Source organism: Paramormyrops kingsleyae, chromosome 13 (assembly GCF_048594095.1).
Source record: "Paramormyrops kingsleyae isolate MSU_618 chromosome 13, PKINGS_0.4, whole genome shotgun sequence".
Taxonomy (NCBI): domain Eukaryota; kingdom Metazoa; phylum Chordata; class Actinopteri; order Osteoglossiformes; family Mormyridae; genus Paramormyrops; species Paramormyrops kingsleyae.
In genome coordinates this window covers 26,889,985-26,915,751 of record NC_132809.1, presented here as the reverse complement: position 1 = coordinate 26,915,751, position 25,767 = coordinate 26,889,985, and the positions used below count along the sequence as shown (strand labels likewise).

The following is a 25,767-nucleotide window of genomic DNA, read 5'->3' as shown; positions in this document are numbered from 1 at the left end:
ACAGACAGACTGCCTGTTCAGAATACAAGCATTCCCCAGATTTCCGTAAAAAACAGACAAATCCATTTAGCTAGGGGGTCCACTATGAAAATGTCTAAATTGCATGCAGGTACTGAATGTCTCCCTGTTCTCCTGGTGTCACCTGGTGTCACAGTGGTGGACCCCACACTCCCTCCCCTGGATGCTGACAGCAGCCGCCATAGCAGAGCTCGACGAGCTCATTATTACAGCCTGTGCGCTCAGCCGCTGGCATCAGCTCAAAACAAGCATTTACAATTCAATAATGCACCCCAGAAAAATGGGGGGGGGTAATGTCTTTCCCAGCCAGGTCCCCCTATGCTGGGGGGGTTGAAGTTTACCACAGTTTTCCATCATTAGCCTGGCCCATATGCTACAATTTCGAGGCCCTGCCCAAAGTGGCTTCTCCGGACTCTGCTGTGGGGAAATGGGATAGATGACTGCGGAGAGAGAGAGACATAGACACAAGAGTGACACCCAAGGTCAGAGCACAGGGTCAAACATTGATCTAGCACTTCTGGAGCACTGGGTTAAGACCCCAAGCACGGCACTGTAAGTGTACTGTCGAGCACAGGACTCAAACCAGCAACAGGTACACAAGCCTAACCTACTGAGTGACACAGCGCCCCCTGCGACAGCATGGAACCATGACACCGGCAAATAGGATAGTGACCCGCTGGACCTCCGATCCATGAGCATAAACCAAAGCCCACTGCAAAGTATACTGCGCAAACTTTGTGCTGGATATTTTAGCATTATTGGATGTTAGCCTGAAATGTCTCTATTGATAAATGTCTACCAGGGGGTTCACTCTGCTCATGAATTAATCTGTTTTATATAAATGTTCTAAAGGCCTTAGACAAGATTTATTCAGCAACCAGCCATCGGCCAGAGCGCAGTAACTTCACAGCACAGAGGTTTGAGTACAGTACCTATCTGAATCCAAGGCATGTATCAGCTGTAGAGTGTGATCTGGACCTGAAGCCCACACCGCTGAGCTCACCTCACTGCATCAAAGCAAAAGTACAGCGAGACCTTTCAAGCCTGGGAACTCTGCACATCTGTGGTATCTCGTGTCAAGACTGCGTGCGTTCAATTCAGCAAAATTTGCGACTGAGAAAAATATCTCACGATAAACGAGCGGGAAATCGGATCCATCAAAATTGTCGGGGGGGGGGGATTCTCTGCTTCTGGAGAAAAGACCGCGACAGATTCTTTTGTGCGAACAGCACTAAAAGCACAAAAGACACTGTCATTCCAGCACACGGTGTCCTGTTCCCTGATGCGTTTGCTTTCAGTGAGCGCGCACCCAAATGACGACCCATCCAGCGCAGTGGCTCCGTCTGAGGGCAGACTGGACCCACGAGACTTATTCCCCAATACTTTGTTGCCATAGTCACAGAACCTACTCACAAAAATATCTCAAGGGACAGGTACTGCATTTCCTGAGATTACTGCTTCTGGGGCCAGACTGATGTACTACGGGTGCTTAACACTTAGTGTAGTGTCAGCCTGATACACTGTACACTGTACACTGTACAGTCATTCGTTACTTTGTAAAGGGCCAGGCTCATGTACTGCAGGAAATTCTGTGTCTTAGCATGTCAACCATGGGAGGCTTGTGTGAGGCTAAATGGGTTAAGCCTTTGTGCCTGCAATCGGAAGGTCGCAGGTTTGAATCCCTGAATCCCGCAGGTTTGAGCTTGCTGCCTACACTGCACGGGACACGCGCAGACAAACTGACTGCAGGTGCCTGCGGGCGCGAGCACTACTCACAGAGACGCAGCACTGAGCTCGTCAGACTGACCTCTGCAGCTCTGTCTGCTTCGAATTCCTTTATAATCGAAAAAATGCGAGGTCAGTTTAAGCATCTGCAGGAGCTGCGCTCCTCACACGGCACCCAGCAGGCGTTGGCCGCTCAAACGACACACCATGCCCACGTCCCGCTCCTACTCACCACCCAAATGGTGTTAGATACCACCTACCACCTGTTCTTTTTACATATTTATCAGACACTTTTATCCAACGACGCAGGCATTATTGAGAAAGCAGTGTCAGACAGTCCCAGGGGTCAAGGCCCTTACTCTGGGGCCCAACTTGTGACATCACACAGCCAAATCTGGAAATTTGAGCCAGCAACCTTCTGATCGCAGACACAGCCTCCCAACATGCTGAGCCAAACTCCGCTCCAATGTCAAAAGTGACACCTTAGGCCCTGAATACCAAAGACTTATTCTGGCACTTATTCAATACCACAGCTTCTCAGACAAAAACATAGCCAAAACCAAACAAGCACCCTTCTGAGGGGGTCTAACTAACTATTTAACTATCTGCTAGTAGTATTAATAATAATCTGTAGATAAGCAATAACAACGAGACAATCCCCGTGCTGTAATTCATCGCTGACAGCAATGCTAGTCCATTTCCAGATCTCTGCTGGTTTCCCGTAATGACGTCCAGCATGACCGCCGGTCCAGCCTCCCCCTCTTCCCATCGCTGGTACCTTGCCGGCTTCACTCTCTCTGAACTTCCCCTCCAGCGTCTGGGCCAGCTGGCACAGCAGGAAGCCGTTGTCCAGTTGCTCCATGAAGCTCTCTGCCGTGATCACCTGGCCTGCAGAGAGAGAGGAGGGAAGGATGCGGACCGATCAATTTGATTGGCTAGGATGGCAATCGGGACTGTCAATCATTGGTCATGGATGCGGGGTGCTTACAGATGTACTGTTAGCAAGCAGCTCACATAAATAAATAAAACTGAAGGATGAAAACTGAAGACAAGAGTAACAACACCAAGATTAATCGAACATAATCCAGCAGCAAGTCACAAAATCAATAGCACTGTGCGGATTTTAATGCAGCGGTCCAAAGTGTCGGAATCTTTTAAGGGAAATTTAATGTGTGTTTCAGAATTCACACTATTCTTATCCAGAAGATCAGCTCCGTCAACAAACACGTACAGCAGTCCGGGTGAGAGGGGCAGCGGGATGCCGGGTGCAGAGCCAAACCGGAGGAAGTGTCACATTTTAAGTGCTTATAGGCCGTGTGGGGGGGGGGGGGGGGGGGCAGCATGGAAGACGGCTAACAGGCTAACGCGCTAACGCAGCCGCTCCCCCGATGAGGGGCGGCCAGCAGCCCATGCCTTTGCACTTAGATCACCCTCAGAGGAGCTCCTGGGGCGTGGGGGTGGGGGAGACGTGGAAAAACTTAGTGGGGGAGGGGGGGGAAGATTTTTCATCTTCTATTCTTTCCCTTGGCTCTGAGGGGCTCGTTGGAGGCTGGTGGGGGGGCTTTAATGAGTTCCAAATGTGGTAACCGGGCTCTGGGGGAGGGGGAGGCAGGGGCTTGGATCCAGGAGATTGGGAAAAATGCTCGGGTGTCTGGGAAAGTCGGGACCCCCCCATCACCCCTTATGTGTTTCCCAAGCTCCCAGCTCACCAAGCAGGGAGAGCAAACTCGGCGTCCGCTGGGGTCTGAGGGCGGCTGACGGCGCTGCTCTGTGTTTACAGAGCCACCACCCTCATGGAGTGACTCTGCAAACAGGAACGCGCCGCATCTGTCACCTCCAGCCATTCACGGGAAAGCAGCCCCGCTCTGTGAATGCGGCATGTGCGGGAATAACCCTCTGCTTTTTCTATATAAATAACGCAGTATTGTTAACCCCCAGCTGCGGGGGCACTGCTAGGGAGAGCAAGATGGGCCAGGCAAAGAGAAGCATTCCAATCTACCTGTACTTGTGCAAATGGCAAATAAAAGATCGTAATTACAACCCATGTACAGCGCCTTGGGGTGACTCTGTTATAATAGGCGCTATATAGAAATTTAATTGAACTGGATGTGATTATTAGTAACTGTATCTGGCTGGTCATGTTGCCTGCCCATCATTGCGTAGTCAAAACTTGGTATAGTTAATATTTTCGGGTCAACCCGACATCCCCAACCTCAGGCAGAGCAAGGTAGTATAACACCACTTTGGGGCAATGGAAGTATTCAGCATTGTTTCTCAGAAGCGAGCTGGCCAAGAATCTGGAGGCACCTACATGCAAGCATTTGCATTTATTTACATATCAGACGTTTTTATCCAAAGCAGTGTACATTTTTTCCCTGGAACAACTGGGGGTTAGGGGACTTCCTCAAGAGCCCAACGGTGGAATAGCCCTGCCAACCGTGGGACTAGAACCGGCGACCTTCTGATCACAGGCACCCACCACCCCCATTTCACCCCCATGCGCCAACAGGGATTATGTTTACTTTCAGCCGAGATGGGTCACACCTGTCTGCTTTTTTAGGCTGGCTTTTCTGCATGTTAGATCCGGCCCAGAGGAAGACAAGGTAAACACAGGATGGGGGGAGGGGGGGGCGGGTCACAGGCTGGTGATTCAGGAAGGCAGGTATGTGGGGGCTTTTTATTGCCATTAATAACTCACAAATATGTCAAACATTAAACAGCAGGCTGGGTTATGAACAAATCAATGTATTATCACCTGTAATTTGGAAAAATTAAAAGGAAAGGGCTTTGAGGTCTTGGGTGGCTCACAGGATTAGGACTAATTCAAATCCCAGGGTCGGGAGAGTGATGTCATCGCTGGGTCCCTGACCGAGGCCCCTAACTCCCAGTGCCTCCAGGGACTGACTGACCCTGCTTTCCAAAAAAAAAGTATCACTTTGGATAAATAAGTTGTGTTGGATAAATAAATAAAATGAGAATGTTTGGAATGGAAACAAGAAGAGCCCTCTCAGACAGCTGGGCTGCGGAAGTCAGAGGAATTCAGGAGATACTCAGCAGAGATATATACACGGCAGGAAGTGATACACAGCAGCGAGAGATACACAGCAGAGATATATACACGGCAGGAAGTGATACACAGCAGCGAGAGATACACAGCAGAGATATATACACAGCAGGAAGTGATACACAGCATCACACACTGCACTAAAGCCCACAGGTGGCCGACTGCTTAACACGTCCGGAGGACGGTTGCCTATAACTTCACACAGGTTCGGGCTAAGGACTCACCAGACAGGCGTTACATTCTGAACATGTGATGGTTCCTCAATATGTATCCAGTTTAGTACACATACTAGACTTAAGTCTACACTGGAGAGACGTCAGGCTTTTGCAGGACAGAAGGCAGAAAACAATCTGTGTTACCAAGCAGGGTTGGAGAGTCGTACCCCCCCCCCCCCCCCAACACCTAAATGTGTCAGTCTCTGTCAAAACAGAAGCCATGGCTGAAGAACCTGCCGCATCATTTATTCCCAGTGTCTGAGGCGCAGTGAAGGCGGACAGAGAGACCATGGGACACGAAAACAGGACAGGAAACATGGACGTCTGCACACCTTACATGAGCCATGTTTGATTTTACACGAGGTTTAAGGAGCATCAAAGATCCAAGGCTGCTTTCTTATTGGGATGGATTCACAGCAATACAGAGCATTTCCCTAGATGCAGCTGCCTTCCAAGGAGCATCAGAACTCCCTCCAGCCGGCCTGGCTGATCCTACTTCTGCATTCAGCACATCACCTACCTACCGACTGCTGTGCAAAGAGGTGAGAGATGGAGGTCTGGAAGGTAGCCGAGGTGATAGCTGACAGAACAGAAGAATCCTCCAGAAGAACGGGGCTTGATGTGAAATCTCAGACTCTCTACTTACTGCTCTCTCTTCACCATACTTAACCACAACTTTCTTTAACACGCTTTTTCAACATTTTCATCAGTGTACATGCCAATCACCTGGAGAAGCTGCCGTCCCAGCTAGCTGACACAGGGCAGGCAACGTGGTGAGAGCACAGGGAAGTCAGGAGATGTGCAGCCAGAATCATGCTGGTTATGTATTCTGCAGAACAGTTTGAGTATACTGACACTATGGTATAGTGAAGCTTGAGTATACTGACACTATGGTATAGTGAAGCTTGAGTATACTGACTCTATGGTAGCACTGGAGTTGGCGTTGAAGTGTATGGACTCTACAGTACAGTAAAGCTTAAGTATACTGACTCTAAGATTCTAAGTACTCTAAGTACTCATTTGGAGTGTATAGACTCTGTGGTGCAGTATATACTCAACGCTGTTGTATGACGCTTTACAGCGTTATAGCAAAGAGATGAAAACGACAGCAAGACTTCGGAGTGTTTTATGCACTTCAGTTGCGTGCAAGACTGAGCACGAGTAATACAAAGCGTGAACTGTGCAACAGCCATGCGAGGACTAGGGGGACGTGAGGAATTTGCACACAAACGTAGCAGCTGACAAAGGGCACTTCATGCCGAATTTGGCACCTCTGCCAAAGGCAAACAGCAGAAGGTTCTCTGGCACGGCAGACCCACAGGAGGACGGGTCATTCTACCACCGGCAGTGGGAAACCCGACCCATGTGGGGCCCCTGCCCTCTACCAGGCCATTGCTACGTTCCACGGTGGAGGGGGGGGGGTGGACAACGGGGGACGAACGAGAAACCAAACCCCACACACCACTACGACACCATGGTCATGCTGGCAGAGTCAATTCCTTTTATTTGAATACTGCTTAAAACATTTCTGATTATTTCACCATCTGGCTTGGGGATGTGGGAGCTCTGAAGGCAAAAGATCTGCAGACCCAAAGGGCCACAATCTTCATGCTGGCCGAGAAAAGCAGGCTGGCAAGATTAGCTCTTAGCGTTGCATTAGCGTTGGGGCACAGAATATCCCAGACAGCAGAGGGCACAGGGCAGAGGAAATCCCAGAGGGGATGCCATAGGTGTAAAGTATCAATGAAATACGCAGATTTGAATAAATGGCACCAGAGCTGAGGGTTCTTAACCTGGACTCAGTCTCATTACAATGAAACCGGCAGCATTAAAAGGTCCTCTTTGTAGTTCATCTCATGTGTAACTTGGACCTATACCTTCTACTTAAGGGATTACACTAAAAAGGCCCCATTTATGCGTCATCATCTGAACAAATGACACCAAAACTAACTGAGCGATTAAGAGGAGCAGGTTATCTTTAAGGGGATTTCCTACAGGTGAGCGAGAAAGTCGGGTCTGGGCATCCCGGGTTTCACAGATGATATACTGGAAAGCCATCAAGGTACGGCAGAGCCTATACACTCCAAATAAATAATATCATACAGTCATTATGCTCAAACTTCACAGTACCATAGAATCAGTATACTTAAGCTTTACTGTACCATACTGAGTATACTCAAACTTCACTGTAAGATAGAGTGAGTATACTCGAGCTTAAATGAACAGTAGAGTCAGTGTATTTGGATATCATTATACCATAGTGTCAGCATACTGTCAGTGTATATAGCATATTATCAGTGTACACAAACTTCACAGTTCCAGAGTCGGTATATTCAAGCATCACTGTATCATAGTGTCAGTATACTGCAGCTTCACTGCACCAAATTGTCAGTATACTCAAGCTTCACTGTACAACAGCAGCAATACATTCGAGCAGCATTGTACCATAGTGTCAGTATACTCAGCCTTCACCATGCCATGTGTCAGTACACTCCAACTTCACTGTAGCACAGTGTCAGTATACTCATACTTCACTGTACCTTATTGTCAGTGTACTCAAACTTCACTTTTCCATAGAATCAATATGCTCCAGCATCACTGTATCGTAGAGTCAGTGTGAGCTTCATTGCACCGTGCTGTCAGTATACTCATGGATGGTGCTTATTTTCCCAGTATGAATGTGCACCATGGTGTGGTGTGTGGTGTAATGAGCCAGGCCGCCAGAAACGCACCCAGCATGCTGGTGAGCCACAGCGCCAGGTCCTCCTGCATGGGTAGCAGACTGGCGTCATGTCGGCTGGCCAACCACTGGCTGTACTGGTGCAGGTCCGTCAGGCCGGGCCCCGGCTGCTGCTGCTGTTTTGGGCTCAAGGAGCTGCACATGGTCTCTGCTCACAGTCCTGCAAGGGCAGCACACAGGCGAGGGCTGGTAAACACCTCAGGCACCGGAACTGAAAGGTCAGGCTGCACATGGACCTCAAGCCACACAGACACAGCAGAGCAATTAGATTCCATCATATAAGAGGCAGAAATGGACAGTTCAGGTCCAGAAAATAAAAGTCCAGGCCAAGATTTTGTTTCAACTAACTAGTTCAGTATTCTGTGATTGTGACTCTTTATGCACAACTGGTTGGTTGAAACAAAATCTTGGCCTGGACTTTTACTCTCTGCACCTGAACTAGTCACCTCTGATTAGAGGCTTGAAAATATGGTTTCCACACCTGCAATAGATACATTATAATTATTTTCAGTTTCATTAATTGTAATTGTACTAGGTGACAAAAAAGCATTCTTCAGTGTATCAATGAAATCAAATCGCAACCGCCCCCCCCCCCCCCACGAGCTGACCTCCTCACGCCCTTCCCCCCAAAGAGATGTGACCCCTGCATTCATCTCCCTGCTCCTCACATCCTTACATTACAGCTTATATTTACTCTTCTTCTCTCTTCTCACCCCCCTTTTCTCTAACTTCCACTCTACACCCGCCTCACTGCACACCCCCCCGGCCCACTTTTCAGCCACCACCCCCCCACCCCATCAACCAACGCTTTCATCCACTGTAAAATCTGCAGTTCCCTCGCCATCAAACACAGGATCTTCTGGTGGCAAATAAAGGATCCTCGTTAAAATGTTTATCACCGCAGAGGAGGGCTGACATTATGGACTTTATCACCATGATGGTTTTCTTCTTCTTTCACAGACACCATTATCCGAGTGTCGCTTATCACACACGGGTAGCAGCCTGATGAATCAACAGCTAATGAGGAATTGATAAGTAGCTGTTTAATACAGCTGGAGATGGCAATATCTGTTCCTCTACTAAGAACCATCAAAAAATCCCCACATCCATACCAAACACCATCTGTACCCCACATCCCTACAAAACACCATCTGTACCCCGCATCACTACCAAACACCATCTGTACCCCACATCCCTACCAAATACCATAGTACCCCACATCCCTACAAAATACCATCTGTACCCCGCATCACTACCAAATACCATCTGTACCCCACATCCCTACCAAACTCCATCTGTACCCCACATCCCTACCAAACTCCATCTGTACCCCACACCCCTACCAAACACCATCTGTACCCCACATCCCTACCAAACACCATCTGTACCCCACATCCCTACCAAACACCATCTGTACCCCACATCCCTACCAAACACCATCTGTACCCCACACCCCCATCTCATCTTCCCTTCATCCCATCTCGACATCCACCCCATACATCCGTCCCAGTTGCTTGTATCTATGCTTGTATCTACTGTTTTTCTGCCTAAGCTGGGCATCACAGCTAACATTTTTGTTAGGCTAAGCTTGTGATCAGTGGGGCAACAGAGAACCTCCTGAAGAGGCAGCAAACTCCAGCCTCAGGGCAGTTTAAGGATCAGCAAAGACACAGAACCTCCTCAGAGCCGCTGATCGTCTGGTCCGGCTCTGCTTTTCTCCCATAACAGGAGGCTTTTCATGACTTTCTCCTTGAAAGCAGAACCAGGCTGATTGGGGCTTCATGCAACAAAGTCCTTTTAATCTTTGCTTCCACACCCCTCAAAACAGCTATATTTGGCAAACCCTTCGTCATCTAGGATTTACGAAACATGAGCCACTTTCTAACCTTTTCTTGGGCATCCAGCCGTCAGACGGGCACAGGGTAACAACGTGTGGATTGTTGAACTAGCTGGACAATGCTCTGTGCTCTCCCCCAATCCCCATGCATGGACAAACAACAGTTAAGGTTACAGAAAGAGAGAAAGAGAGAAAGAGAGAGAGAGAGCGAGAGAGAGAGAGAGAGAGAGAGAGGAGAGAGAGGCTAGAGTACAACTGCATGCCAGATGTCCAAAGATACAAATCAAAATTCTGAGTCAAAGCTTTCAGAGGAAGGTGTAGAGCCACTATTTATTATTCTTCAGAAGCAAGATGAGGGCACAGGCTAAATTTTGGGTGTGACCTGACAGCTGAGAATTCTTTCAGGCCTGGCGTCCTCGTTTTCATGGCAATCATCATTAGCACACTGGCTTTGGGTGCAGGCCCAGGTGAGCAGCAGATCGCCCTCCCCCAGCCTGTTTTCCGACAGACGGACAGCCTGCTTCCTCTACGTGCCGAAAGACGCTGAAAGAGACAGCTAAGAGGACTGCTGCCCCCTTACCCTACAAGGGAAGCACCTTCCTGACACTTCCTGTCCTTCTATCATCTCCAGGGGTTGTGACAGACAAACATGCACAGCACACACACGCCTTGTATTCCTATCTTGATAGACACTTCATCCGGATGTCAATCCCTCACCCTCACAACATGACTGAATTTACCTTGTGGAGATCTCACCGTAATATCTGTTTTAATGATTTCTCCAAAAATGTCACCGCAGCATTAAGATAACAAACACATTTGCACCTAAACTTACACAAAAGTCTTGCGCAAACTTGGGGCATCAATCTGTTCATCTCGTCCCATTGTTTGGTCACGCTATCAGCTGCAGCTGTGCCTCATTGCGCTTCTTGGCTTTTGAGGGTTTCATGTGCCGCTTTGACTCCTTATCACCCTCATCAGCTCCCTACAGCACCTTCACACAGTGACATCCACTCTTTTGTCGACGGCCGCCTGTCCTCATGCCAGTTATCATTCCCCATCTCCTGCATCCCCGATTCGCGAAGCGGCACCATCAGCACAGGTGCTGCTCCACATCAAACCCACCGGCTGTTTTTAAAGCATTAAAAAAAGAACCCAGAGCTCCAGCATTCAAAGAGGAGTCTGGGACTGGGAGCCACTTGTTTGCATTCCAGTGGTCACCATCACAGCAGCAGAGCGCCATGCCCTGTGATGGTACCAGTGCTTCCAAGAGGGTCGGAGTCGCCAGAGATCCGTCAGCACGCAACGCGGGATCGGGGGGGGGGTTTTCGGGTCAGAGCCTACAATCACTAGTAGACCCGGGAGGCTAACACAACACCTACCTTTCCACAAGGCCTGCATGTAACCTGCTTTAACACCCACTGGAGGTCTATTAAAACCAGCAGGAGTCTCTGTTAAAGTGGAACGGGACATTATAATCATTCATCAGCTGAGCTCTGCGTCTGGCACTGCAGACACAAACAAACACGATGACCTGGAGGCTACACCAAGGTCTCCCCTTACAGTTACGTTTATTTATCTAGCAGATGCTTTTGTTCAAAGAGACGTACAAGTAAGGACCAGAATGCAGAGTCAGGCAGTATACCGGGACCAGCTGGGGTTATGATGGTATGATTACTCTGTCAGCCACGAGATTTGAACCCATGATGTTCCGGACATTGACATGGATCGCTAACCGCTGCAGTACACACCACCCTATCACTAACAGTGAACAGACTGCTGCACATATGAAAACCTGAACTTCAGCTTGCGGCAAACTTTGTCAAAACTCTGAGGAGAAGCTGGAAATTCACACGCCACATGCTTCATGAACAACTGCTATGACAACATCAGATCTCTCAGTGATCTTTGAAGGACGACGCGCGTCGCAGACAAAACGTGGACGCCGATGGATTCCGCCTTTTGATGCATGGCCTCCGACCTCCCAGCGGCGGTCTTTCTCAGCCTTTAGGCCACATCCCAACCCTTAGTGCCACATCCCAACCCTTAGTGCCACATTCTTACAGATAGAGGGCCCTTTGTATCCACACTCACTACCACCCTCTCCCCTCGTCCCTAACAGAATTCCAGGCAAAAATCACAAACAATTATCTGGCTGGACATTCTGCCACATAGCTCTCATTATTAGTCACTAGCAGGCTTGTCTTTACAATCACATGGTCATATCTGGGTTATGCTTCTACCAGAGGGCTCTCCAGCTTGCTGGAAGTCCTGGTGTATGGCCACCAAGGCCCAGCGATGGACAATTAGTTCCCTAGATCTTGGCCAGTCCAAAGCACCCCCTCTCACAGGACTCAGTGCTGGCTTTGCTGCTTCACTTCATATGCTCACATCACGTCAGCAGCACTGACTGTAACTCGTATCTCTTGCCTTACTTAGATAGATACTTTATTGTCCCCATAGGGGAAACAATTTTTCGGTGAAAAAAATCATATTCGGCAGGAAAATACAGACAGCGCAAACACGTAAGACATTTTGACCTTTAACATTCCTAAAAGACAAAAATGTAGGCTAAAAAGACAGACTTCAACAACAATCCCATCACAGACACATAGCACCAGCCCACAATCCACCAGTATCGCCTTCGGTAAAATAAATAAATAACTACATACATACATATATAGAGACACTTACGTCAGTTCCTACCTTAAAGGGCACATCACCCCCAGCCACCCCACCTGTTTCCCTGGACACCCGACCACCCCGCCCCCCCCCCCCCCCCCCTCAACTGCCTTCCTATCTCTAAGAAAAAAATTCCCAACAGTCTCTCCTCCTGTCTCCACCAAAACATCACCTCCACCTTCACCGCCTCACCCATATCTCTCGCCATCTACACATAACAGGAAGTGCGGCAGAGAGACACACGCTTACCAAAAAGTTAGAGGAATCTCTGGGTGGCGCTGCCGTCCATACCCGAGGTCCCCAGGCGGGCGAAGCTGCTTTAATCCCCCTGGCACTCACACGCCCACTCACCTTTGACGGCTGCGCCCAGACAAAACAATCGCAGAAATAAGGCAGAGGGTCCGACACACGCCTGCGAGCCCCTCCAGCAAGGCGGCCATCTGCCAAATTCCAGCACAGCACAATAAAAACAAAAAAGGGGTTTTCTTCAACTCCCCACCCCACCCACTGCCTCTACGAGTTTCAGAGAACCTTAGTCAAATAAACTGCGAGAAGGAGAACAGGGTTTCCGGCTCGGTGATCAGACCGAAAGATTGTCACATCCCGCTTTCCAGGTCCCCCCGGCACGCCAGTCACTGTCTCTGTGTCACATGACCTTGTTTATTTGTTTATTATTTGTTCCAATCTTTTAAATATAACCACTGATCTAGAGACGGCATTCAGAGCATGAGCGGCAACTGAACTCACAAATTAATGCCAAAAAGCACTGAAGGGGGTACAGATTAGCATTGTTCCATTCGCCTGTAGTGCTCAGTTTGTGGAGGTTATTAATGGCTTGTGATTGGGTTTCATCTTTTTCTCACTTAGCTTCACGTGTGGTGCAGGTTAATGGGACAGACTCAGTGTTACCTGGGGTATCCCGCTCTTTATTGCATATGCAAACTACTCAGGTAATTTTCATGGTGCTCTTTCACCTCCAGCCAGTAGATGGCATGATAGCTAAGAACAAACACACTCACCCAACAACCATATTTCTACTGCAAATAACTAGGTGTATAAACTATCCAAAAAACTTATAAATGGCCAGACCACTCTAATCTTGTGGCAGCCTTTTACTATGACTATAAAAAAGAAAATCTCTTTAATTTTTCCCAGCTCCACAAAGTGGTTCAGTTCTAGTTGTCTATTTCGTGCATACACAAAGCTTGTCACACAGTTGGTGTAAAAGTTCCAAACTGTTGCCCTCAGTCCCTAATTCCATATATAACATTTTATTATTGAGAACTTTAAAAGAACCACAACAGCACCAGACTTTTAGCATAAAGACAAATTAACTCACAAAAATATTCATAAATAAATTCCTGACCCATCACGTAAACTCATTACCACCCTGCCACCCACAACAAAATCATAAAATAAAGGCACAGTGATTCATACTGGTTTTTTAAAAACAGCCACAGTTTAGTTCTCTAAATGAGACAAATTCTCCATGCCTAACAAATTATGGCTCAGTCCCACCAAGTTAAAAACAACAAATGCATTTTGTACAAACAGAAATCACTTCAACCACGTTCACAAAAATAATCACCTTCAGCTCAGGGACTAATATAAACTGGAAAACATTTAATCTATTTTTGCAAAAGTCTTCTTTTGTAACAGATGTTTGGCTGGTTCTCATCTGTACCAACTACTTCAAATTCCATCCCATCTCCGGAAGAGTTCCCCACAAAATGCTCAAACTGTAGTTTCAAGACATAGATCTATGTTTATAATTTTTGTATAATAACAAGTATAGTATGAAGGTCTACGATTATGATGGGTTTTACACGGCCTTCAAGGACTTACAAAATGTATCGATGCACTCCTCTTATTTCACATCTCTTAAATTCCCTATTAATATTATTTTGCGTAATCTAATTTTCTGCATTCTGCACAAATTTTGCAATGACTGATCAGAATACGCGACAATAAGCATAAAATTGCATATTTCTTTGTACAATAACGGTCAGTTCAAATTTTAAAAGTTCGCCCACTCTTTAACTTTATCCGGATCCACTGAGTCTTTATTCTGACAAATGCACGCTCAGAGCAACTGCCACCTGGGTACGGAAAGTTTAAACTGAGACGCCCTGCATGCTCGGACCCGTAGCAGAAGACGTCGGACTCCGGTAACTCACCGTCCGCAATGCTCCTTGTGGCGGCCAGACGCGCTTCCCAGCTCCTCTCTCTCTCTCTTCCTCTCTCTCTGCCTCCCGACCCTGTCGCTCTCATCCGCCTTTTCTCCTGCAGCGCAGGGTAGGTCGGGCATCGCAGGTCCCCGACGGCCAGATCACCTCGCAGAAAGTCGCTGCATGGTACGTAGGACACCGCTGATAGGACGAAAGTCAAGTGGTAACACTGGCGATTCCTTTCTCTCTTTCTCCCGTTCCTACTTTTTTAACTCTCTCACTCTCCCACGCGCTCTCACTCTGCAGATGTATGACTACAGGTTTGACAAACTGTCAATCACATATCTAGATACTAAAATATATCACGAAGATCTACATTCCCAATATATAATATGAACGGCCGGTTAGAATAGACGAAATCAGTTTTCACACGCATACAAAAACATTACGTAATCAGAGAGAAACATACAAAACTTTAAAGCCAAGTGTTTTTTTCAGCTACTTATTGTAAAAACAAAAAAAAACGCTTTTAACGCGTTTTTTTAAAGTTAAAATAAGTAAGGTGCGTATGTAAGTCTTGCAAAAGTGTAAATTTGCGCTGTACAAATCGATGATGCCGTATCTTCCATATTCTGTGTATGCAGGGCTTAACGTTCTCAAACCTTTTACTTGCCAGAACACTTACTGGTGATATGAATATTTCTAAGATTTTAACTGACGTCTGAATCCAACGGCACATGACAAGCGCAAAAAAAGTTTATACCCAAGTTATACTATGCAAAACAAATGTTTAAAGTCGTGATTAATTCAGCAGTGCTAACAGCTGTTGCTTCCATAATCTATTTTAGTTGCATAACAACAAACCTCATAAGATACTGAAAAAACGTGGATGTTTCATGTGTTGAAAACAAAAGCTTCTTTTAATCAAACGTACAAGTTTGATTAATATTGTAGCTGATTAAAATTTGCGGTAAACTCAGACTTCATGTTTTGATATTGAAATTTTAAAATATACATGTAGACAAATTCTAATGGATCGGTGATCTGTCCATTCTATATTCATTGTGTTGTCCAGTTCCGTTTTGCCAGTCTACTTCGTATACTGTTCCAACACATCCAACACTGTATTATTGTCAATTTGCACATTCCGCAAAGCTACCTTGTCCACATATTGTATTACTTATGCATTATTATCACTTATTTTTATTCTTATATTGCACTGTCTTGCACTAGCTTTTCGAAAATTGCGCCCACAAAAGTCTCACGTAATTTCCCTGAATATACATAATAATGAAAACTTAGGTGCCCTATTCTCAAAGCATCATAAAGTTTCTGTCCGCAGTAATGACGTAGTATAGACTCTGCACTAACCGAATTGGCCAATCAGGGTGAAGAGGAGGAGATTAATCGATTATATGGCTTCTCCCTCGTCTTGATACCTCGCCTCGTGACTGGTTAACCCGGAAGCAGCTGTCCAATGACAGAACAGGAAAGGAAGCGCGCGTGCAGGCTTGAGCTACGGCTCGCGGAAACTAGTGGCAGTATTGATTATATACTTATATAGTTTTGTTTTTATGTTTTAAACGCCTAAGGGGAGACCTGCCGCTGTTAACGGACTGTCAGACGGGTTCAGTACTGTTTGCAACTAGCAGGTTAGAAACCAATGGAGAAGATATGCAGGGACCTGGAGGGTACCGTGCAGCTGCTGGCCGTGTCGGGGACCCGCTTCGTGTCGCAGTGGGACGCCGCTGCCCTGCACCGGGCTTTCCGATGGGCCCGCTACTGCCAAGAATTGCACGCCAGGTTTCACACCGATACAGAAGCCAGGCGAACACTGGAAGGCGCCCTGCGGCTCGCCAACGCGCGGCTCGGGGGCGTGTTTGGGCAATGCCGGGACCTGGAGTTTGCAGACCTGGCCCGATGTGAATTTCTGCTCTGCTCGAACCTCATGCAGAATCCTGCTCTCCACCAGTCAGCGATCAGGCTCTTCCTGGACGGCAGCGGACCCGCCTTTCCATACCTTGAGGAGCTCATCGGTTATAAAGCTGCGACCGGGCTGCTCGCCCACGCCTGGGAATCAGAGGAGGACCAGGGGTTTCACGACCCCGCCGTCGCCACACAGGGCCGCATACTACGGGGGCGTCTGGACGACTTGATGTTGCATCACGACTCTGAGAGGCGATCGGTGGACTTGCTGGATTCCATTCTACAAGAATGTAAAGGTGAGAGGCGCCAGGTCGCTTACATCCTGGCAGCAGCTCTTCTGTCCGGCAAAAGTAAAGACGACGACGGGAGAGCGCAGGAGGTGATTGCAGACTGGCTGCAGCGCGACCGGGACCTCCTGCAGACTTTTTGCCGGGTCCTGCCGGTTTCTTCGATCACACAGGTCGTCAAAGTCTCTACGAAGTTCAGGGAGGCTTATCGAGATGTTCTGAAAAGCTGGGCTCACACTCTCAAATACGACATAAATGAAGGGCAGTGGGTCCAGACCAGTGAACAGGCAGTGTCCTTTGGGGATCTGGTTGATCATTTCCGGTCCCTGCTGTGCGCCAGTCCTTCATTAAAGAAAGAAACTGACAAGGTACTGATGGAAATGAAGGCAGCTGATGGGGATTTCGAGGTTAGAGGTCTGAGCGTCAGTAGTGATGTCCTCACAGAACTGAAAAATAATGCTATATAAAATTCCTAATGTCTGTGTTACATACATGTCAATAAAACCAATATTATATTTGCCGTGTAGGCTGAATACTATACTGAACTGTACTTTCCTCCATAAAGGTTTCGTAAGGCCTTCAAGGGGTTAAGATCAAGTGATTGTAGATGTCAAACAGCACGTATCCTTCCGAGTCAGAAATGTTCCACTGTTAACTAAAGTGATCCATGTTCACCTGACATTTCATCAAGGTACCTCCTAAGTTTCTCTGTACCTTCTACCTGGGACACAGATCTCAGGTTCCACCTGCTGCTGAATCAGAAAATGCACTGACGTGCAAACAATGAATTGTCTCAGACTAAACTTCATAAAATAATCCCTCCCCAGTAGTTATAGGCTATTAACAAGTAGAATTTCACCCCCTTGCCCGCCACAGAACTGCTGTTGTACAAAGCAGCAGATCGACGCAAAGCTTATGAATTAATACGCAAAAGAAATATTTAGGGGGTTTGTATCATCACAGTTTGCCTGGACATAAGGCTTCCTGGTAGATTGTTGCCGCTGTACTAGAACAGTCGACGGAGTAGGAAAATAAATAAACAAATCTGTAGCTTGTCACCAGCAGTCTGGAATAAAATATCAATGAATAGTAATGTGGATGAGATGGAGGATCGGTGCATGCAGCTAAGAAGCGCAGATGTTGTGTGAGTGCATTAAGTGTGAGGCAGGAAGACGATCCAGGCTCAGGCTACATTTCATAATGGCAGGATCACATGGTATAAATGGAAGAGCCCCCCCCCCCCCCCACCTTCCCAGGGAGTCCCTTAGATGTATTGTTCGGCAAAATAAAGTTCTCCCCCTCAGCACTTTTGTCTCTTTCTGTAATGCAAGTCCAGTCCATACAGATGTGCAGTAACAGGTGTCGTCTTGTAACAGGGTTTCTAAGTCATCTGACAAAAGAGCACAACCCTTATTTTTGGTCCAACAGCCGAAACAATCAAATCTAATGAAATCAGATTTTCTTTCACCTCCATTTACATATACATAGTTTCCAAGCAGAAATGTGCTCCAGTTATCCAAAAATAATGAATAATAAAATATTTATGATGGATAAATGTGCGTACACCTGTTGCATGTTTTTTGGAAGTGGTAGAAAGAAATCACAGATACATTTGGGAATATTTACTCAGTTTTCCAGGAAAGCTTCAGCAAGACCATTTGTGGACATACTTCTTCAGCTCACTCCATAGGTGTCCAATCAGATTGAGGTCATTCTCTGATTGGTCTGCCTCAGGAAGTCCCCTTTCTGTTCTGTAGTCCATCTCCTGTTAAGACAGAATGCTATTGGAATGATGCTTTGATGTTGAAGTTCTGATCGATACCAAATAACCAATATTTTTTGTCTAACACTTTTTATACCAACAACCATTTACATCCTGAGCTCCCTGAATTTGGTGATGTTACATCTTAAAATCCCACAAATATGTGTAGCAACCACATCATATAATGCAGGCAGCAAAATACCAGCAATGTATCACCGAGTTGGGAGACTAAGTGATAAGTGGCGAGTGAGCCACCAAAATCCCTCATCCTACACCACAGAAAATGGCTGATAACTGCACTGGACAATCTCCAATATGTTAGTAGTTCTGTCTTTAGCTCTGCTGCTAACTTGGAATATTGACAAAAGTCCAAATATCAGCCAGCAATATCAACCTAGTTTGACACATTTGGTCCTAATCAGGATGAACAACCAACTTTACATCCATTTATATTCTTGCAAGTACTGTTTAAGATCCAATTTGGCAACTTCCCTCAGTCCTCACAAGTGTTCTTGCGAGGAAGAGGAACACCCCCGTTAAATCGTGATGCCCACGCTATGTTTTATACTAGGCATGGTGCTCATTAAGTGAAACGCTGTGTTCACCTTTCACCAGACTGAATTCTGCAGTCGCCAAAGAGTTCTATTTTGGTTTCAGCAGATCATAAAACATTTTCCCCGCTCGGCTTCAGGTTCCCCAGAGGGTTCTGCATACCTTAAACGAGCTTCAGTGTGGCCTTTGTGTGGAGGTTTTTGTCTTGGCTTCCTCCCATCGGGAGAGCAGATTTGTGCAGAGTTCATGGTGTTGTTCCAACATGGGCAGATTCTTTCGCAAAATGACGCCGGACCCTTTGTGGCGTCTCTGATCGGTGTCTCCTGAGTCACCTACTTGGCGGGAGGACATGATCTCTGCAAGGTGCCGCAGGCTCCTCAAAACATCCACTTCTTCATTTGGGCCCTGACAGGCAAATACCATGAACTCTGCACAAATCTACTCTCTCTCTGGAAGGGAGCCAAGACGAAAACCTCCACACAAAGGCCACACTGAAGCCCGTAGTGTCCATGCCATGGTTAAAGTGTTCCGGGGGATTTTTCACATCTATCTTCTAATCTGCATCTTTTCTGCACCATTGGACTGAAAAAAAAATGAGAATGTTTTTGTTTCTTTATTCCTCAGTATCCAATTTGACCTTGCAAAAGGGGAGGGGGGGGTTATATATATATATATATGTTTCGGACAAATCGCAATAATTACAATTGGACACTGGGGGAGGCTAATTAGCTACTTGTGTCAGCTGGAAGGTAATTAACAATGGCTGTTATTGAGGTGGGGTTTTCTTATTCAATTAAGGTATCAGTTTAATTTTCTGAATATGCTTTTGGCTTACACATTAATATTGTTGATTTTATATATACAATGATATTTTGGGTTATCAGAATCTTTTTATTCGCCAAGTACAGAGAAGTACAAGGAATTTCTTTATTGTGCGGGTGATATCAGAAAACACATACAAATAAACATCTAAAAGTAAAAATACAAGGATTTTTTTACAGGAGATGTGCAATGCTGAGTCAAGCATGTGGACAATATAAATAAAGAATAAAAAAAAAATGATAGTGGATGGATGTAATGTTCAAAGAGCTTAAGTACAGTGCAGATGAGTTCAATTAGTTAAAATGATTGTTTTTTACCTAGTTATATAATAGTTTGTTAGTTTCACAGTTTCCTCCCACAACACAGGATAATTAATATTTCTAAATTATCCATGGTGTATGATGGTGTTTGTGTGTGTGCATGTCCTGCAATCGACAGGCATCCCATTCAGAGTGTACCCCAGTCTTTGCCCTGTGCAGACTGGTATAGTTTCCAGTCCCCCCCCCCATAATGTGATTCTGACCAGAATAAGTTATTGGTAGATGGATAGATTATTATAATAGCTCATCAGCTCTCATCTTCATCCATGTTCCTTAGTCATTTATCCATTGAGAGCCACATGGAGGCTGGACAAATAGACACAGATTTAGAAACAGCAATTCACATAAACTGCATGTATTTCGATTTTGAGAGGAAACCTATAGAAGCCCACAGACATGGGGAGGACATGCACACAGGGCAGGGGGCGAGACTCAAAGCCATGTGATTCTGCAGCACTAACCTCTGAGCCAATCATATTCACCCAGTGTTATTTTTGACTCCACCAGCAGATCTGCAGGTCTGTTAGCGCTCAATGGCTGCCCTCATGCCGGGTTGGATAGACCACTGCAACTCCATTTAAACCTTATTTCTAAGAACACCTACATACATCTCAGACTTGTCCAGAGTTAGAATGCCTCGGGGTGGGGGGAGGCTCGAAAGCCAGATGGCCATGAGCTCACAGAGATCCTTCCTCCCATAACTACCACAGGACTTTTTGTTTCCTGTCCTCCGTTGACTTTTCTTTCCTCTAAGCCTCTCGGCCCTGCATTCCATTAACGGTGATGTCCGTCTGTTCTGCTGTTCTTGAATTTTCATCACACACTTTGGGAAAGTTGCTATAGGATTATTAATGACTAAAATAGGTTTTGACACCACGTTATTGCTGATATGATAGTATAGCAAACGTATATTGTGATTCGATGGATAATATTTATAGGATGATAGTAAAACATTGATTTCAATTGATCCATCTTCCAGCCGTTTATCCTGGTCAGGGCAGTCCATGCAATTCAAAAGATTTAAAATTAATATGTAACCTGAAAATGAAAAAGATTGGAAGGTGATGATCACAGACAGAAACACAAACTTGGTTTTGAAGCGTGACCTTCGCTGCATTGAGCTTTTTGCTCTTCTGCGATTGGCTAATGGACACCCAGGGGGGCGTGGTCAGATCAAAACACATCCTTTTCAGAGCAGCCAGCCTAGACCTGAGGCTTTAGGATGTAAACACCACAAGTCCCCAGGGCCAGGTGGGGGCCAGTGAAGCTTTAACCGCTGAGTGATTTATTCCTTTTTCCCACCTTTACTCGTCCTGTGAGCAATAAGCACGACTGTGCAGCAGCTGGACAGCTTGGGCTGGAAGCCGGCCGGTAACTGACCGCCGCTGATAATGTGACGCATGACGTCAACGTGGACCCCACCACAAATCTGACTGCATAGACGAGCCGACTCAGATGGCCCAACTAGGGGTTTTATTGTAAGGCTTCAGATGACAGACAGACTCGGTTTCAACTTTTTGGGTGGTCCACAGGATAGTGAGGGGTGGGGGGGTGGTGGGGGGGGGGTAATGGTTAAGCTTGCTGAACAGAAGCGCGAGGTCAGCCAAGCTTATGACACAGTGGGCAAGGTTTTACGATTGCATGGCTGGGCCTGATTTTAGCTCTTGGTGTTTTCACCGGCCTGTGGGGTGGGGGGGGGGGATGTGCAGGGGGCAGCGGGGCGTTTGTTTTTAACTAGAAGCACATGGCAGTGTTGGAAAGGCATCATGTATACTCCACTGCATCACACTGCATTCTCAGATGTCCATAAGCCTTCATGGCTACAGGATCTGTATTAGCTTTGGGGTGAGGAGCTGAGGAAGGTGTCTGCCCCCCCCCCCCCCCCCCCCCCATGGTCATGCGTCACTGTGGTGTCAGCCACAGATCGACACCCTGGCACGCATCATCCCCCACACCCTAGTGTGTCTCCCATATTCATGCCCCCTCCCTACCGAATGGCAGAAAGAGAAGTTCAATATTACACCTCCCCCATCACGCAAACATGCAACCGCACACACACACATACACACCCGCATACACGCACATACGCACACACACAACCAGCACTCATCCAACTTTGCCCCTGCTCTTAAGAGTATTAATGCGATCATGTGATCATGAAGGATCCTCCGCATTGAAAGGGGCCCTTTCTCTACACTGAGTACATCCATTCACACAAGTCCTTGATGGTTTCACTGCAGGGCCGCCGGGTTTGAAGGCAACGAGCTTCATTACGCACAGAGGCACCTGACCAACGTGAGATCATTGAAGGGAAGACAAAGGACAGCCGCGCCACACTCCGCAAATATGGTTTTTGTCGATGGCTTTCTGTTCTTGTAACTTCAATATGCTTAATGTGATGTGATTGGGCAAACAGGGACTGGGTGCATTGTGATTGGTCGACTGGTAAAGAGAAAAAGAACAGCACAGCATGTGGCAACTGAAACACAGTAAGAAATGTTTAAATCTCATTATATGCTGTACAAGAAAGGAGCATTGATCATTTTATTATGGCATATTACCTTTAAGGATACATTACATTAAGTAATCTATTATGGGTTTCATAAAAAACTCTTAACCTGTGGCGTTCACCTGTGTAATTATTTAATTACAATAATCAAATTATGTTAACAAGCAGTGACAGACTGTAAACCCATAACAAAAACATTCTCATTGTGTTTAAGACATAAAACAAATGAGGAAAGCGTTGGACTGAACATGACTGACTGAGCAATTATAGGAGTTGTAGTTCACCATAGTGTGAAAAGATTCATAAGGTTTAATGGGCTGACGGGTGACTCCTGTGTGGTAAGAAGGTAAGGGGGCGTGAACGGGGGCAGGCCTGTGGACTGTGACACGTCGTTAGGAGACCCACCAAAGACAGATTGAAACAATATAAGCAGGCCTGCAGGCCCTTCCCATAATCTGCTCATGGACCTCCTGGTTAAGCTCTGTCTGGTGCACATAAAGATCAAATATTCTGGTATTCTGATCAAATTTTCGTTACACATTTTATATATTAGCGCCAATAAATCCTTTTCTGAGCAGAACTATGGGCAGGAGCAGCGCAGCGCTGTCAAACCTGTCACAGACAAGCCACATTACAGCCCAAGCATGGAGACGTGATGTAACATAAGACTTAATGAGCCGGACGCCCTACAGGCCTATCATTAAAGCAGGGGCTCTAAATCAGAGAATGGGAGGGCGGCGTAGCGAATCCGGCCTGAGGCTCCGCCCATCCCCCCCCAGGCTTGTTAACTGCGTCAGCTGGTTAGCCAGCTTGTGAGTCACAGCCGGGTTGTTAATGAAAGTCATTGAGCAGAACCCCCTCCCCCCCCATAATATTTTGCGTACTGTGGAGCTGATAAAATAAGGGGGGCAGAGACAATTGGTCTGGGGGGGTGGGGGGCCTGTTGGGGCCCACATCAATCACAGAGCCACTGAGGCCACAACACGGTGGGCGGGACACCCCCCCCCCCCCCCCCTCGTCCCGAGGGGCCCAACCTCACATCTCTATAGGCTCCGGAACCGCAGCTCAACGCCCAAATGTTCTCTTTACATGTTCATCACATTCATGACTGTCAGTGAAAATGGGGGGGGGGGGGGAGGGGGGACATAACAGTTAAAATAAAAATTGACTAACTGAGTCAACGTGTATCTCCGTGTGTTTGCAGAGGGCCAATCTATGGGTGATCCATTCACCTCACTGAGCTGAACAATGTGAACCACGATGTCAGGGTGACAGCTCTGGCTTCACAGTGCAGGTCCTTGGACCTGCGTGTCTCCATCATCACAGGGCTTGATGATTACGTTTTCTCAGCAGTTTGCTCCTTTCCCAGTAAAAAAAAAAAACAGCCATTTATTGTCTACATTAATTATACATGAGAATATTACAGCCAACTGGGATTCTGCACACACATGATTGCCTAAACCAATATGGAGCAGGTACAAGATGTGGATCAATGAGCAGGTCCCGACAGATGGCGGCATCAGGCGTCACCAAGGCAACCACAACCATTAGGGCCACACACTCCATCCCTCCTCACTGGAGAGCAAGACATGGGTAGCACATGCTGTGTGCCTCCAAAATTGGTCCCCGGGGACAAAAGGACCCCAGCCACATCAGATGTGTCCACCCAGTCAAGAGACCTGCGCCAATTAATGTCTGGTGAATCGGGACAGGCACTGTGAATGGGAGGCTTTTTGGGGGCCTTCAAAGCCTGTACAGGAAGTGGATTGGGTCCATGAAGCAATCTCTGCACCTAAATATATCTAACGGTTTTTTTTATTTATTTATTGCTATTTTATTATTGTATATGCACACCTTCAAATCATTATAGACTGTGTTTTAAATGGAAATGACAAAAGGCACCACAGAAAACAATCCCATCTTTATTTTTACGGATAAATAATTGAACCGCAAATGCAAGTCATTGGTGGTCGACACAAACGCCAGTTCACAGGAAAGAGAGTTGATTTATTTGAATTAAGCCACAATAGTACAAATGAATAAATGGCAAAAGCCTTTTAAAATTATTATTATAAGAAGAAAATGTAACGTCAGACCAGTATCACCCAATAACAAATCGGTAAGCCTTCAAGGGGGGCGCCTGAATAAGAGCAGGGAGAGAGGGTGTTTTGGGCAGTTGAGCTTAAAGTAGTGAATTATTTAGTTAGAAGCCAGCCCTAACTATAAAAAAATCCAGATTTATAGACTCCTTTATGCAATTTATTAACAAAAGAGGTGTAATTATACTTTACGCCAAAACAGTGTGGCCAAGTCACTACACCCCCGTTAATTAAGTCGCCGAGTGAATGGGGCAGACCGGGGAATTTAATTAACATTTACGTGCCCTGCTGCTGGAGAAGTTAGCCTAAGCTTGTTATTTCGCTGGATGCCTTTCTCCATAAGGGGACGTGTCAGCGATGCCGGGCAAATTACTGCCGTATTACTGTAGTAATGTGGCGCGGCTGTCGGGTTTGACACCTGGAAGTGCCCCAAGGTGACGGATCAGCGGAGACCTGCAAATATTATGGGTCTGATTGACGGGATTTACGGTGCCCGTGGGCGTCTGGCCGCTGGGCCGATGGCTGTAGATGGGACCCTTCCCAGTAGGCTAATGCTGGGTGCTGGTAAAATTAATGAAATAATTTCAACACCAGTCCCAGTCGATGTACCAAAACGATAAAAACGTGCGTTCCGATATACACAGTCAACACCATGCCACTGGAATCAAGGTTATTTATAAACATGCAGTCTAGCACTAAATGCGATGTCACGTCCGTGACATTTATTTTGCATTTCACATGCACTGCTTCACAAATGCACCGTTTTAACAGATCTGCGTATGCGCTAATTGTAAGGAAGTCCTCAAAGAGGGGCAGTAGGCTACGCGAGAATGTCTTCGCGGCTTTCATCCGCACCATGTCTCAGCTGCCTGATCAACAGTAAAGGAAATAATAGGCTTTAAGTAGATCTACGCATAGCTCATTGTGAAATGAGATATTGATGAATCTGTTGCCTGCAGCCCTTCAACGCCTTAATGACGTCTGGAAACAACAGTGCAATTTAGACATCACATTAAAAAAAATGCACGCGTTATTTTATCA

The 25,767-nt window shown here is 46.5% G+C and overlaps 2 protein-coding genes across 5 annotated transcripts in view; one reads left to right on the top strand and one right to left on the bottom strand.

Annotated features, from left to right (window-relative positions):
• The window catches only part of gas2a (growth arrest-specific 2a), a 35,782-nt gene extending 19,947 nt beyond the window's left edge, over positions 1-15,835 (bottom strand). The window contains exons 1-4 of one of the 4 annotated variants that reach the window (XM_023797829.2): positions 15,821-15,835; positions 14,459-14,650; positions 7,755-7,922; positions 2,522-2,631 (exon numbers count right to left, since the gene is read on the bottom strand). In XM_023797829.2, the coding sequence (XP_023653597.1) occupies positions 2,522-2,631; positions 7,755-7,905 (261 nt within the window). In that variant the 5' untranslated portion in view covers positions 7,906-7,922; positions 14,459-14,650; positions 15,821-15,835. The other 3 variants (XM_023797832.2, XM_023797831.2, XM_023797830.2) reach the window with 3 other exon arrangements.
• Positions 14,310-17,177, top strand: fancf (FA complementation group F). The gene is made up of 3 exons (XM_023797828.2): positions 14,310-14,449; positions 14,571-14,635; positions 16,102-17,177. The coding sequence occupies exon 3, from the start codon at positions 16,113-16,115 to the stop codon at positions 17,127-17,129; it is 1,017 nt and encodes a 338-aa protein (XP_023653596.1). The 5' UTR covers positions 14,310-14,449; positions 14,571-14,635; positions 16,102-16,112; the 3' UTR covers positions 17,130-17,177.
• The last annotated feature ends 8,590 nt before the right edge of the window (positions 17,178-25,767 follow it).

Excerpts from the sequence above, each read along its gene's own strand:
- fancf (XM_023797828.2), top strand. The coding sequence starts at position 16,113 with ATGGAGAAGATATGCAGGGACCTGGAGGGTACCGTGCAGCTGCTGGCC.